Here is a 13,054-nt window from a genome sequence, read left to right as displayed (position 1 = left end):
AGAAACAAGGATGGTAATTTGCCTCCCAGGTACCAGGGTGGGTTATGTTTCTGAACGTGTCCACAATATCCTGAGAAGGGAGGGTGAGCAGTCAGAGGTCGTGGTAAATATTGGTACCTATGACATAGGTAGAAAAAGGGAGGAGGTCCTGAAAGCAGAATACAGGGAGTTAGGAAGGAAGCTGAGAAGCAGGACCTCAAAGGTAGTCATCTCGGGATTACTGCCTGTGCCACGTGACAGTGAGTATAGGAATAGCATAAGGTGGAGGATAAATATGTGGCTGAAAGATTGGAGCAGGGAGCAGGGATTCAGATTTTTGGATCATTGGGACCTCTTCTGGGGTAGGTGTGGCCTGTACAAAAAGGACGGGTTGCACATGAAACCGAGGGGACCAATATCCTAGTGGGGAGGTTTGCTAATGCTATTGGGGAGGGTTTAAACTAGATTTGCAGTGGGGTGGGAACCAACGTGAAGAGGCAGAGGATAGGGAGGTTGGAGCACAAGTAGATACAGCTTGTAGGGAGTTTGTAAGGAAGGATAGGCAGTTGTTAGAGCAAAGATGCGCTCAGCCCGATAGTTTGAGATGTGTCTATTTTAATGCAGGGAGCATCATAAACAAGGCAGATGAACTTGGAGGATTTGAGGGTTGCGGATGTTGTTCTTTTATTCAAGAAAGGGAAATTGCCCAGGAAATTATAGACCAGTGAGTCTTACTTCAGTGGTTGGTAAATTGATCGAAAAGATCCTGTGAGGCACGATTTATGAACATCTGGAGAGGCATAATATTATTAGGAATAGTCAGCATGGCTTTGTCAAAGGCAGATCGTGCCTTACGAGGCTGATTGAATTTTTTGAGGATGTGACTAAACACACTGATGAAGATAGAGCCGATGATGTAGTGTATATGGATTTCAACAAGGCATTTGATAGGGTACCCCATGCAAGGCTTATTGAGAAAGTAAGGAAGCATGGGATCAAAGGGGACATTGCTTTGTGGATCCAGAACTGGCTTGCCCACAGAAGGCAAAGGGTGGTTGTAGACAGGTCATATTCTGCATAGGGGTCGGTGACCAGTGGTATTCCCTCAGGGATCTGTTCTGGGACCCATTCTCTTTGTGATTTTTATAAATGACCTGGATAAGGAAGTGGAGGGATGGGTTAGTAAATTTGCTGATGACACAAAAGTTGGAGGCATTGTGGAGGGCTGTCAGACGTTACAGCGGGACATTGACAGGATGCAAAACTTGGGCTGAGAAGTGGCAGATGGCGTTCAACCCAGATAAGTATGAAGTGGTTCATTTTGGTAGGTCAAATATGATGGCAGAATATAGTATTAATAGTAAGACTCTTGGCAGTGTGGAGGATCATAGGGATCTTGGGGTCCGAGTCCATAGGACACTCAAAGCTGCTACGCAGGTTGACTCTGTGGATAAGAAAGCATACAGTGCATTGGCCTTCATCAACCGTGGGATTGAGTTCAAGAGCTGAGAGGTAATGTTGCAGCTATATAGCACCCTGGTCAGACCCCACTTGGAGTACTGTGCTCAGTTCTGGTCACCTCACTACAGGGAGGATGTGGAAACCATAGAAAGGGTGCAGAGGAGATCTACAAGGATGTTGCCTGGATTGGGGAGCATGTCTTATGAGAATAGGTTGAGTGAACTCGGCCTTTTCTCCTTGGAGCGACGGAGGTTGAGAGGTGACCTGATAGGGGTGTATAAGATGATGAGAGGCATTGATCATGTGGATAGTCAGAGGCTTTTTCCCAGGGCTGAAATGGCTAGCATGAGAGGGCACAGTTTTGAGGGGCTTGGAAGTAGGTACAGAGGAGATGTCAGGGATAAGTTTTTTTTACACAGAGAGTGGTGAGTGCTGCTGGCGATGGTGGTGGAGGCGGATACGATAAGGTCTTTTAAGAGATTCCCAGATAGGTACATGGAGCTTAGAAAAATAGTGGGCTTTGGGTAACCCTAGGTAATTTCTAAGGAAAGGACATGTTCGGCACAAATTTGTGGGCCGAAGGGCCTGTATTGTGCTGTAGGTTTTCTATGTTTCTAACTTAGAACGTGGATCAATACCTGGATTAAGACGTTGTGGCCATTACAGAGACTGGGATGTTGCAGGAGCGGGAATGGCTGCTGAGTGTGCCAGGCTTCAGATATTTCAAAAAGAACAGAGAGGGAGGCTAAAGAGGTGGGGGTGTGGCATTGCTAATTAGGGATAGTATCACAGTTGCAGAAAAGGAGGAAGTCATGGAGAGATGGTCTACTGAGTCAGTGTGGGTGGAAGTCAGAAACAGGAAAGGGGCAATAACTCTATTGGGTGTTTTTTGTAGATGCCTCCCCCAATAGTAACGGGGTATCGAGGAGCAGATAGGGAAGCAGATTCTGTAACAGTGCAATAATAATAGGGTTGTTGTGATGGGAATTTTTTACTTTCCTAATATTGATTGGCATATACTTAGTGCAAGGGGTTTAAAAGGGGTGGAGTTTGTTAGGTGTGTTCAGGAAGGTTTCCTGACGCAATATGTAGTTAAGCCAACTCGAGAAGAGGCTGTACTTGAGCTGGTATTGAAAAATGAACCTGGTCAGGTGTCAGATCTCTCGGTGGGAGCGCATTTTGGAGGTAGTGACCACAACTCTATCTCCTTCACCATGGTGCTGGAGAGGGATAGGAGCAGAGAACTTGGGAAAGCATTTAATTGGGGTAGGGAAAAATATGATGCTATTAGGCAGGAACTTGGGAGCAGATGTTCTCAGGGAAATGCACGACAGAAATGTGGCAAATATTCAAGGAACATTTGCATGGAGTTCTGCATTGGTATGTTCCACTGAGGCAGGGAAAGGATGGTAGGGTAAAAGAACTATGGTGTACAAAGTATGTAGAAAATCTCATTAAGAAGGAAAGGAAAGCTTACGAGAGGTTCAAGAAACTAGGCACTGTTAGAGCTCTAGAAAATTACAAGGTTGCTAGGAAGGAGCTTAAGAATGGAATTAGGAGAGCCAGAAGGGGCCATGAGAAGGCTTTGGTGTGCATGGTTAAGGGAAACCCCAAGGCATTCTGCAAGTATGTGAAGAGCAAGAGGATGAGCCATGTGAGAATAGGACCAACCAGGTGCGATAGTGGAAACGTGTACATGAAGTCTGAGAAAGTAGTGGAGCTACTTAATGAATACTTTGCTTCTGTGTTTACCAGGGAAGAGGACCTTGGCAGTTGTGGGGATGACTTATAGCAGACTGAAACGCTTGAGCATATAAACATTAAGAAAGGATGTGCTGGAGCTTTTGAAAAGCATTAAGTTAGATAAGTCACCAGGACCAGATAAGATATAACCCAGGCTACTGTGGGTGCGAGGGAGGAGATTGCTGAGCCTCTTGCGATGATATTTGCATCATTAATAGGGACGGGAGAGGTACCAGAGGATTGGAGGGTTGCAAATGTTGTTCCCTTGTTCAAGAAAGGGAGTAGAGGTAACCCAGGAAATTATAGACCAGAGAATTTGACTTCAGTGGTGGGCAAGTTGTTGGAGAAGACCCTGAGAGGCAGGATTTATGAACATTTGAGAGACATAATCTGATTAGGGATAGTCAGCATGGCTTTGTCAAGGGCAGGTCATGCTTTACAAACCTGATTGAATTCTTTGAGGATGTAACAAAACAAGTTGATGGAGGTAGAGCAGTGGATGTACTGTATATGGATTTCAGTAAAGGTTCCCTGTGCAAGGCCCGATCAGAAAGTGATGAGGCATGAGATATAAGGAGATATTGCTTTGTGGATCCAGAATTGGCTTGCCCACAGAAGGCAAAGTGTGGTTGTGGATGGTTCGTATTCTACACAGTGGACGGTGAACAGTGGTGTTCCACAGAGACCTTTTCTGGGACTCCTCCTGTTTGAGATTTTTATAAATGACTTGGATGAGGAATTGGAAGGATGGGTTAGTAGGTTTGCTGATGATACAAAAGTTGGGGGTGTTGTGGATAGTCTGGAGGGTTGACCGAGGTTATAGCGGGACATCGATAGGATGCAGAACTGGGCTGAGAAGTGGCAGAGGGAGTTCAACCCAGATGAGTGTGAAATAGTGCATTTCGGTAGGTCAAATTTGAAGACAGAATATGATATTAATGATAAGACTCTTGGCAGTGTGGAGGATCAGCAAAATTTTGGGGTCCATGTCAATACGACACTCAAAGCTGCTGTGCTGGTTGACAGTGTTATTAAGCATATGGTGTGTGGGCCTTCATCAACTGTGGGATTGAGTTCAAGAGCCATGAGGTAATGCTACAGCTATATAAGAGCTTAGTTGGACCCCACTTGGAGTACTGTGTTCAGTTTTGATCACCTTACTGCAGGAAGAATATGGATAGTATAGAGAGTGCAGAAAAGATTTACAAGGATGTTGCTTGAATTGGAGAACTGAAGGAGCCTCTTGAATTAGTGGCAAAACGTCTTCTAGACAGCACAGCAAGTCCAGTTGCCCTGATTTACTACTGCTTGACATTTCAGGAAGGTATTGAACAAAGTTGTCTACGTGGTGGGCTCATTGACAGAGACAGGAGGCACAGGATCCAGAAAAACGTGGCTGTGTGGTTTCAGAATTGGCTTGTCCATCAGAGGGTGGTGGTAGTGGGAGGGTATTCTGCCTTGAGTTCCGTGACCAGTAGTGTTCTACATAGATCTGTTCTGAAAAGCCTGCTCTTTGTGATTTTTTATAAATGAGTTGGATGAGGAAGTGGAAGAGTGGGTTAGTAAGATTGTTGATGACACAAAGATTGGTGAAGTTGTGGACAGTGTAGAAGGTTGTCATGAGTTACAAGCAGACATTCACAGGATGCAGATCTGGGCTGGGAAGCAGAAGATGGAATTTATTCTGGAAAAGTATGAAGTGGTTCATTTTGGAAAGTCAAATTTGAAGAGAGAATACAATGTCGAGGGACAGAGAGATCTTGGGGTCCACATCCATTTATTCCTCAACTTGCCACACATGTTGATAAAGTTGTTAAGAAGGCATCTGGTGTGTTGGTCTTCAGTCAGGGGATTGTGATATCCGTGGGATAATGTTGCTGTTCTATACAATCCTGGTTAGACAATATTTGAAATATTGTGTCCAGTTCTAGTCACCCCTATTAAAGTAAGGATGTAGGAGCTGTAGGGAGGGTGCAGCAGAGACTTATCAAGATGTTGCCTGGACCAGACAGCATGTATTATGAGGATAGGTTGAAGGAGCGAGGGCTTTTCTCTTTGGACAGAACGAGAATGAGGTATGGCTTGAAAGAGGTGTGCAAGATGATAAAGGGCATAGATTGAGTGGACAGCCAGAGACGTTTTCCCAGGGCATCTCAAGGACATTTAAAATTCTCCAAATGTGGGAGAGAAGGGTTTGATTGGAGTAGGTTAAAAGGTTGGCACAACATGGTGGGCTGAAGGGCCTGTCCATTCTGTAATGTTCTGTGTTCAGTGATAGAGAGATAAAGCAAGTCAGATGATGTCAATGGGGATTACACAGGTCTGGGTGAATGACACCCAGTTATTAGGAGTATGACAGCAATGAGACAAGCATCAGGAAAGACCACTCCACTGATCCTCGGGACTCACACTCCCAGTTCTTCTCCCCCTCCACACACTTACAGCTGAACACTCACACCAAGTCTCCCTGTTAAACCTTACCTGGAACAATAACTTCCAACTGCTTTCACTGCAGATCTTCTACGTCCTTTCACCTTCTTTCTTCGGCACTGCATAGAGTAGGTTAGCATTGTAATTGCTAAGGCTGGTGCCGCAATTGCAATAACCAGAGGAATTGGGTTCAGTGTTTCTAATCAAACAGAAGACAGATGGTTTAGTCTGCTTAGCTGGCAGGCATTTGGAATTCATGTAAGATCATAGTGCTGAAACACTAGAATGGGTCACACTGACATTTACATATCGATCACAACTGCCAGTGTTGCACCATTGAAAGTCTGGATGTTATGCTGAGAAGTCTGGGGCTGGCTGATGACACTAACACTATCACCATCGTTTTGAGAGATTTTAGCCAGGCCAGTCTGAGAAACTCACTAAGCAACTACTATCGACAGATCATTTTGCAATACCAGAGGAAACAGTACAGTCGATGCTTTGAGCCGAAACCCTTTGGCAGGACTGGAGGAAAAAAAGGCTGAGCAGTAGAATTAAAAGGTGAGGTGAGGGGAGGGGAGAGAGAAACATCGGGTGATAGGTGAAACCTGGAGGGAGAGGGATGAAGTAAAGAGTTGGGAAGTTGATTGGTGAAAGAGACCGAAGGCCATGGAAGAAAGAAAAAGGGGGGAGGAGCACCAGAGGGAGGTGATGGGTGGGCAAAGAGATGAGGTGAGAGATGGAAAAGGGGATGGGAAATGGTAAAGGGGGTAGGGGGCTTTACTGGAAGTTTGAGAAATCGATGTTCTTGGTATCAGGTTGGAGGCTACCCAAACAGAATATAAGGTGTTGTTCCTCCAACCTAAGTGTGGCCTCATCACGACAGTGGAGGAGGCCATGGATGGACATATCAGTATGGGAATGGGAAGTGGAATTAAAATGGGTGGCCACTGGGAGATTCCGCTTGTTCTGGCTGACGGAGCATAAGTGCTCGGCGAAGCGGTCTCCCAATCTATATCGGGTCTCACCAATATACAGGAGGCCACGCCGGGAACAGCAAACACAGTAAGTGACTTGAACAGACTCACAGGTGAAGTGATGCCTCACCTGCAAGGACTGTCGGGGGCCCTGAATGGTAGTGAGGGAGGAAGTGTAGGGACAGATATAGCACTTGTTCCGCTTGCAAGGTTAAGTGCCAGGAGGGAGATCAGTGGGGAGGGATGAATGAACAAAGAAGTTGTGTAAGGAATGATCCCTGTGGAAAGCAGAAAGTGGGGTGGTGAGGGTAAGATGTGTTTGGTGGTGGGATCCCGTTAGAGGTGGCAGAAGTTTCGGAGAATTATGTGCTGGTCACGGATGTTGGTGGGGTGGTAGGTGAGGTCGGGTGGAGGGAAGATGGGGTAAGAACAGACATGAAATGGAAGAGAGGCAGTTGAGGGCAGCGTTGATGGTAGAGGAAGGGAAGCCCCTTTCTTTGAAAAAGGAGGACAAACAGAGTCAAAGTATTCTGACATGAGTACAGTGGGGCAGGAACAAGCAGAAACCTGGACAAGTCGGTCTGTGGATCTTAGGTAGGAGGTAGAAACAGGAGGTGCGGGGTGTGGGAGCTATGAGGCTGGTGGTGGTGGATGAGAGAATTGACTCTCACAGCTATCCGGACTACATGTCGTCCCACCTGATACCTGTAAAAACACCATCCCATTTTCTCAATTCCTCCATCCGCCGCACCTGCTGTTAGGGTGAGGCTTTTCATTCTAGAATGAAGGAGATGTCCTCCACCATCAACACTGCCCTCAACCGCATCTCTTCCATTTCATGCATGTCTGTATGTGTTAGTTTGCAAGGAAAGCAGTTAAAAATCTTCAGCTTTACCAAATAAAGGACTTTCAGTGTAGCAGGCAAAAGAACAAGTTCATGCCTACCTTTAGTACTTTTTTTAATTTCCTCTGTGGGCCCACTGTCCTTGCTGCCTCCTCGCCCCTTTTTATCGCAAAAGGGTGGAGCCCAGCCATTTTCACAATGACAATTGTTGTTATTGTTGCAAACCTGTAAAAAATAGTAAAGCATTGAATTCCCTTCAATAGAATTATGTGAATAAGTTTAAAGACACTTAAAAAAGCATTGTTGAATAAAAGTTAGTATTAGTTCTGTTCACTGGCTGGATCCGCATTGCCCTTGTGAGGCAGCATTCTCTGAAGTCCAGGGTGGCACATTGGGAATTGAATTCACACCCACCAACTCCAGTGTGGGAGTGAAAGGTGATGTGGCCAAATGTTCCAATGACTCAGGAACGCTACAAGAGGGTTTAGCGCACAAAGCAGTACGCATGGGAATGGGGCAACACTCAAAATTCTGGAGCAGTTCAGTGGGTCAGGCAGCATCTATGGAGGGAAATGGACACGGCATTTTGGGTTGAGATCCTTCAGGACTGGAAAGAAAATCGGAAGGGACACAGTTTAAAAGTATGGGGGGGGGAGGATTTGGAGCAAATGTTTATGGGTGAAACATGTAGCATGAACATTGATTTCTCCAACTTTTGGGAACATAGAACCAAGTCAATTCTGAATACACATTTGCTGTGGATCTCATGCATTTTAGCCTTCTGGATCAGCCTAATGAGGTATCTTGTCAGATTACTTAATAAAATCTACTGCCCTTCACCTTCCCAAAAGATATAATCTGTTTCTAAAACATGTCTATCCCTGCATTACCAATACTGACTGTCCTTCATCAGCCAAGATTTTCCAAATGAGCAAAGTTCCATCTCTAAGAATCCTATCCAGTGGATGCACTGCCATTGATGTGAGATTCACTGGCCTATAATTTCCTGGATTATCCCCATTTCCTTTCTTGATCAACAAAGGAAAAACACTGACTATTCTCCACCCCTTCAGGATCACACGTGTTGCTAGTGAGGATTTAAAAATCTTCCTCAAGGCTCCAGCAATCTCTTCTCTTGCCTCTCTGAATAACCTGGGTATATCCCATCAGGATCTGGGGAGTTATCCTTCAAGAGTCCCAACACTCCCTCCTTTATCTTAGCATGCCATAGCATATTAGCACACTCCACAATTATCTCATCATCCTCCCTTTCTTTCTCAGTAAATACTGATAGAAAGGACTCATTCAGTACCTCACCCGCATCCTCTGCCTCCAAGCATATGTTCCCTCCTTTAACCTTTAGTGGTCCTATCCTGTCCCAAATTATCCTCTTGCTCTTGATATGTATATATAGAATGACTTGGGATTTGCTTTAGTTTGATTTGCTGGGACATTTCACCCCTTTTGGCCTTCCTAATCCCCTGCTTCCACTCTTTCCTGCTATCTCGATGTTTCCCAAGCGACCTGTCTCATTTCTACTTCTGTACATTTTATGTATCTGTTTGACTGAGTTTAGAATCAGAGTTAATATCAGTGTCTTATATGATGTGAAATGTGTCGTTTTGCAGCAGCAGTACAGTGCAAATAATTGTAAGTCCATAACCTCTCTGGTCATCTACTGTTCCCTTACTCTGCCGTCCTTATCATGTCGGTCCTGAACTCTGATCAGGTGGCATTTTAAACAACTCCCACATGCCATGGTCCTATTCCCATTGCCTCTCACCACAAACCTGCGCCCATGTTTGTTGGCATGGACCAGTTGGGTCGATAGGCCTAATTCTATGCTGTCTGACTCTGACAAGCATGCAAGCTGTTGAGTCCTGGTAATTTATCTACCTTTAGCCCCATGAGTTTCTCTGATTCTTTACCTCTTCTAGGGTTAGGCTTGGGTTATTTGAAATTGTCCCAGGGAGATTTTGCATGTCCTCCACAGTGAAAATTGATACCAAAAAAGAAATGATTTCACCTATTTGCCATTTCTTTGCTTTCTGTTGTTAATTCACCCGTGTCATGCTGCAGATGTTCCACACATACCTTAGCCACCGCTGCATTGCTTCTATCCCCATAGAAACGTGTATAGTAGTAACTTCTGGATTGCTGCCTGTGCCACACGCCAGTGAGGGTAGAAACAGGATGATTTGGCAGATAAATGCGTAGCTGATAAGCTGGTGCAGGGAGCAGGGCTTCAGGTTCTTGGATCATTGAGATCTTTTCTGGGGGGGGTATGACCCTTTCAAAAGTGACGGGTTGCACCTGAACCCCAGGGGGACTAATATACGAGGGGTGATTGATAAGTTCGTGGCCTAAGGTACAGTACAAGGAGTCAATTTTAGAAAACCTAGCACATTTATTTTCCTACATTTACACACTTAGTCCAGCGGTTGTGGAGCATACAGATCCCTTCTTTGTAGAAGTGTTCTACAGCAGGGGTGATTGATAAGTTCGTGGCCTAAGGTAGAAGGAGATGAGTTATTAACTTCAAACTTTCTGCATAATCACTCAAAGACTTGAACTGCATGTGCATGTAACGACAGCTGTATAACTCATCTCCTTCTGCCTTAGGCCATGAACCTATCAATCACCTCTGCTGTGAACCACCTGGAGGTACAAGATGCTCTCGTTACATGCATATGCAGTTCAGCTCTTTGAGTGAAAATGCAGAAAGTTTGAAGTTAATAGTTCATCTCCTTCTACCTTAGGCCACAAACTTATCAATCACCCCTGCTGTAGAACACTTCTACAAAGAAGGGATCCGTATGCTCCACGACCGCTGGACTAAGTGTGTACATGTAGGAGGGGACTATGTTCAAAAATAAATGTGCTAGGTTTTCTAAAATTGACTCCTACGTTAGGCCACAAACTTATCACTCACTCCTCGTACTTGCAGGCAGGTTATTAGAGCTGTTGGGGACGGTTTAACCTAACTTGGCGGGGCATGGGGGGAGTAGGAGCTGGAGTGAAGGGACTCAGGAAAGGACAGACGATGTCAGGAAGGGCAGGCAGGTGATGGGACTTAGCTGCAACCAACAAGCTGAGTATCAAATCATTAGGGATGCAGAGTCTGAAAGGATAGCAAATACGATACTCAAGGTGTTGTATCTAAATGCGCGTAATATAAGAAATAAGGTGGATGATCTTGTTGCACTATTACAGATTGCCAGGTATGATGTTGCACCCATCACTGAATCATGGCTGAAGGATGGTTGTAGTTGGGAACTGAATATCCAAAGTTACACGTTGTATCGGAGGGATAGGAAGGTAGGCAGACGGGGTGGTGTGGCTCTGCTGGTAAAGAATGGCATCAAATCAGTAGAAAGATGTGACATAGGATCAGAAGATGCTGACCAGATGAACTGCACCCTAGAATTCTGAAAGAGGTAGTGTTAGAGATTGTGGTGGCATTAGAAATGATCTTTCAATAATCATTGGTTTCTGGCATGGTGCTGCTCATTACTTAGTTGGGGTGAGAATTCAAAATGCAGAGATGCAAAGGTACTTGGGAGTCGATATGCAGGATGCCCTGAAGGTTAACCTCCAGGTTGAGTTGGTGGTGCAGAAGGCGAATGCAATGTTGGCATTCATTTCTAGAGGTATAGAATATAAGAGCAGGAATGTGATGTTGAGGCTCTATTAAGGTACTTGTGAGACCACACTTGGAGTATTGTGTGCAGTTTTGGGCTCCTTATTTTAGAAAGGATATACTGATATTGGAGAGGGTTCAGAGAAGATTCACGAGAATGATTCCAGGAATGAAAGGGTTACTGTCTCAGGAACGTCTGGCAGCTCTTGGGCTGTATTCCCTGGAGTTCAGGAGAATGAGGAGGGATCTCATTGAAACATTCCACATGTTAAAAGACCTGAACAAATTAGTTATGGCAAAGTTATTTCCCATGGTAGGACGTCCATTTAGAACAAAGATGTAGAGAAATTACTTCAGAGGGCGAAAAATCTGTGGAACTTGTTGCCACGAGCGGCTGTGGAGGCCAAGTCATTGGGTACATTTAAGGCAGAGATAGATAGGTTCTTGATTAGCCAGGGCATCAGGGGAGTGGGGATGACTGGAGGAATTGGATCAGCTCATGATTGAATGGCAGAGCAGACTCGATGGGCCAAATGGCCTACTTCTGCTCCTATATTTTATAGTCTTATGACTGGAAGATTGCTAATGTTACCCCACTCTTTAAGAAAGGAGGAAAGCAGCAGGAAGGAAATTACAGACCAGTTAGCCTGACCTCAGTGGTCGGGAAGATGTTAGAGTCAATTGTGGAGAACTTGGTGACACTGGACAAGATAATACAAAGTCTGCATGGTTTCCTTCAGGGAAAATCCTGACTGACAAACCAGTTGTAATTCTTTGAGAAGATTACAAGTAGGATAGATAAAGGGGATGCAGTAGATGTTGTATATTTGGACTTTCAGAAGGCCTTTGACAAGGTGCCACACATGAGGCTGCTTACCAAGTTAAGAGGCCATGGTATTACAGGAAAGTTATTGGGATGGTTAGAGCATTGGCTGATTGGAAGAAGGCAGCGAGTGGGAATAAAAGGATCCTTTTCTGGTTGGCTGCCAGTGACTAGTGGTGTTCTGCAGGGGTCAGTGTTGAGACCACTTCTTTTTATGCTGTATATAGATGATTTAGATAATGGAATAGATGGCTTTGTTGCCATGTTTGCAGATGATACGAAGATTGTTGGAGGGGCAGATAGTGTTGAGGAAACAGGTAGGATGCAGAAGGATTTAGACAGATTAGAAGAATGGCAAGAAAGTTGCAAATGAAATACAATGTTGGAAAATGCATGGACACGCACCTTGGTAGTAGAAATAAATGTGTAGACTATTTTCTCCCCGTTTCCAAACGGGGAGAAAATCTAAAATTCTGAGATGTAGAGGGACTTGGGAGTCCTTGTGCAGAACACCCTGCAGGTTAACTTGCAGGTTGAGTCGGTGGTGAGGAAGGCAAATGCAATGTTAGCATTCATTTCAAGAGGTCTAGAATACAAGAACAAGGATGTGATGCTGAGGCTTTATAAGGCACTGGTGAGGCTTCACCTTGAATATTGTGAACAGTTTTGGACCCCTCATCTTAGAAAAGATGTGCTGGCATTGGAGAGGGTCCAGAGGAGGTTCACAAGGATGATTCCAGCACATTTTTGAATCTGGATGAGTATGCAGCAGTTGTTACCGACTTCATTAAAACCTGTGTGGATGAGTGTGTGCCTACAAACATTCCCAAACCGAAAGCCGTGGATGAACCAGGAGGTACGTTGTCTGCTGAAGGCTGGTGACCCAGGTCTATGTTTTTTGACACAGGTATGACTTGGGAAGGGCTATTTCAAGTGTGAAAAGATGATTTCAAACGAGGTTGGAGGTGACACTGGATATACAACAACTCTGGCAGGGTTTGCAAGACAGTACTTCCTACAAAGCAAAACCCAATAACGTGAATGGCAGCGATGCTTCACTACCAGATGAACTCAATGCCCTCTAAGCCTGCTTTGAAGGGAGAATACAACGACAGCTGTGAAGATCTCTGCCGCACTCGGTGACCCTGTGATCTCTG

The 13,054-nt window shown here is 44.9% G+C and overlaps 1 protein-coding gene across 2 annotated transcripts in view; it reads right to left on the bottom strand.

Moving 5' to 3' along the window:
• The window catches only part of LOC134345892 (disintegrin and metalloproteinase domain-containing protein 12-like), a 128,678-nt gene that overhangs the window by 8,230 nt on the left and 107,394 nt on the right, over positions 1-13,054 (bottom strand). For both annotated transcript variants that reach the window (XM_063047231.1, XM_063047232.1), the window contains exons 18-19: positions 7,536-7,659; positions 5,665-5,812 (exon numbers count right to left, since the gene is read on the bottom strand). In XM_063047231.1, coding sequence (XP_062903301.1) covers positions 5,665-5,812; positions 7,536-7,659 — 272 coding nt within the window. The remainder of the gene's footprint in view (positions 1-5,664; positions 5,813-7,535; positions 7,660-13,054) is intronic.

Source organism: Mobula hypostoma, chromosome 4 (genome assembly GCF_963921235.1).
Source record: "Mobula hypostoma chromosome 4, sMobHyp1.1, whole genome shotgun sequence".
NCBI lineage: Eukaryota > Metazoa > Chordata > Chondrichthyes > Myliobatiformes > Myliobatidae > Mobula > Mobula hypostoma.
Note: the sequence above shows the minus strand (reverse complement) of the source record. Positions and strands in the feature narration are given on the sequence as shown.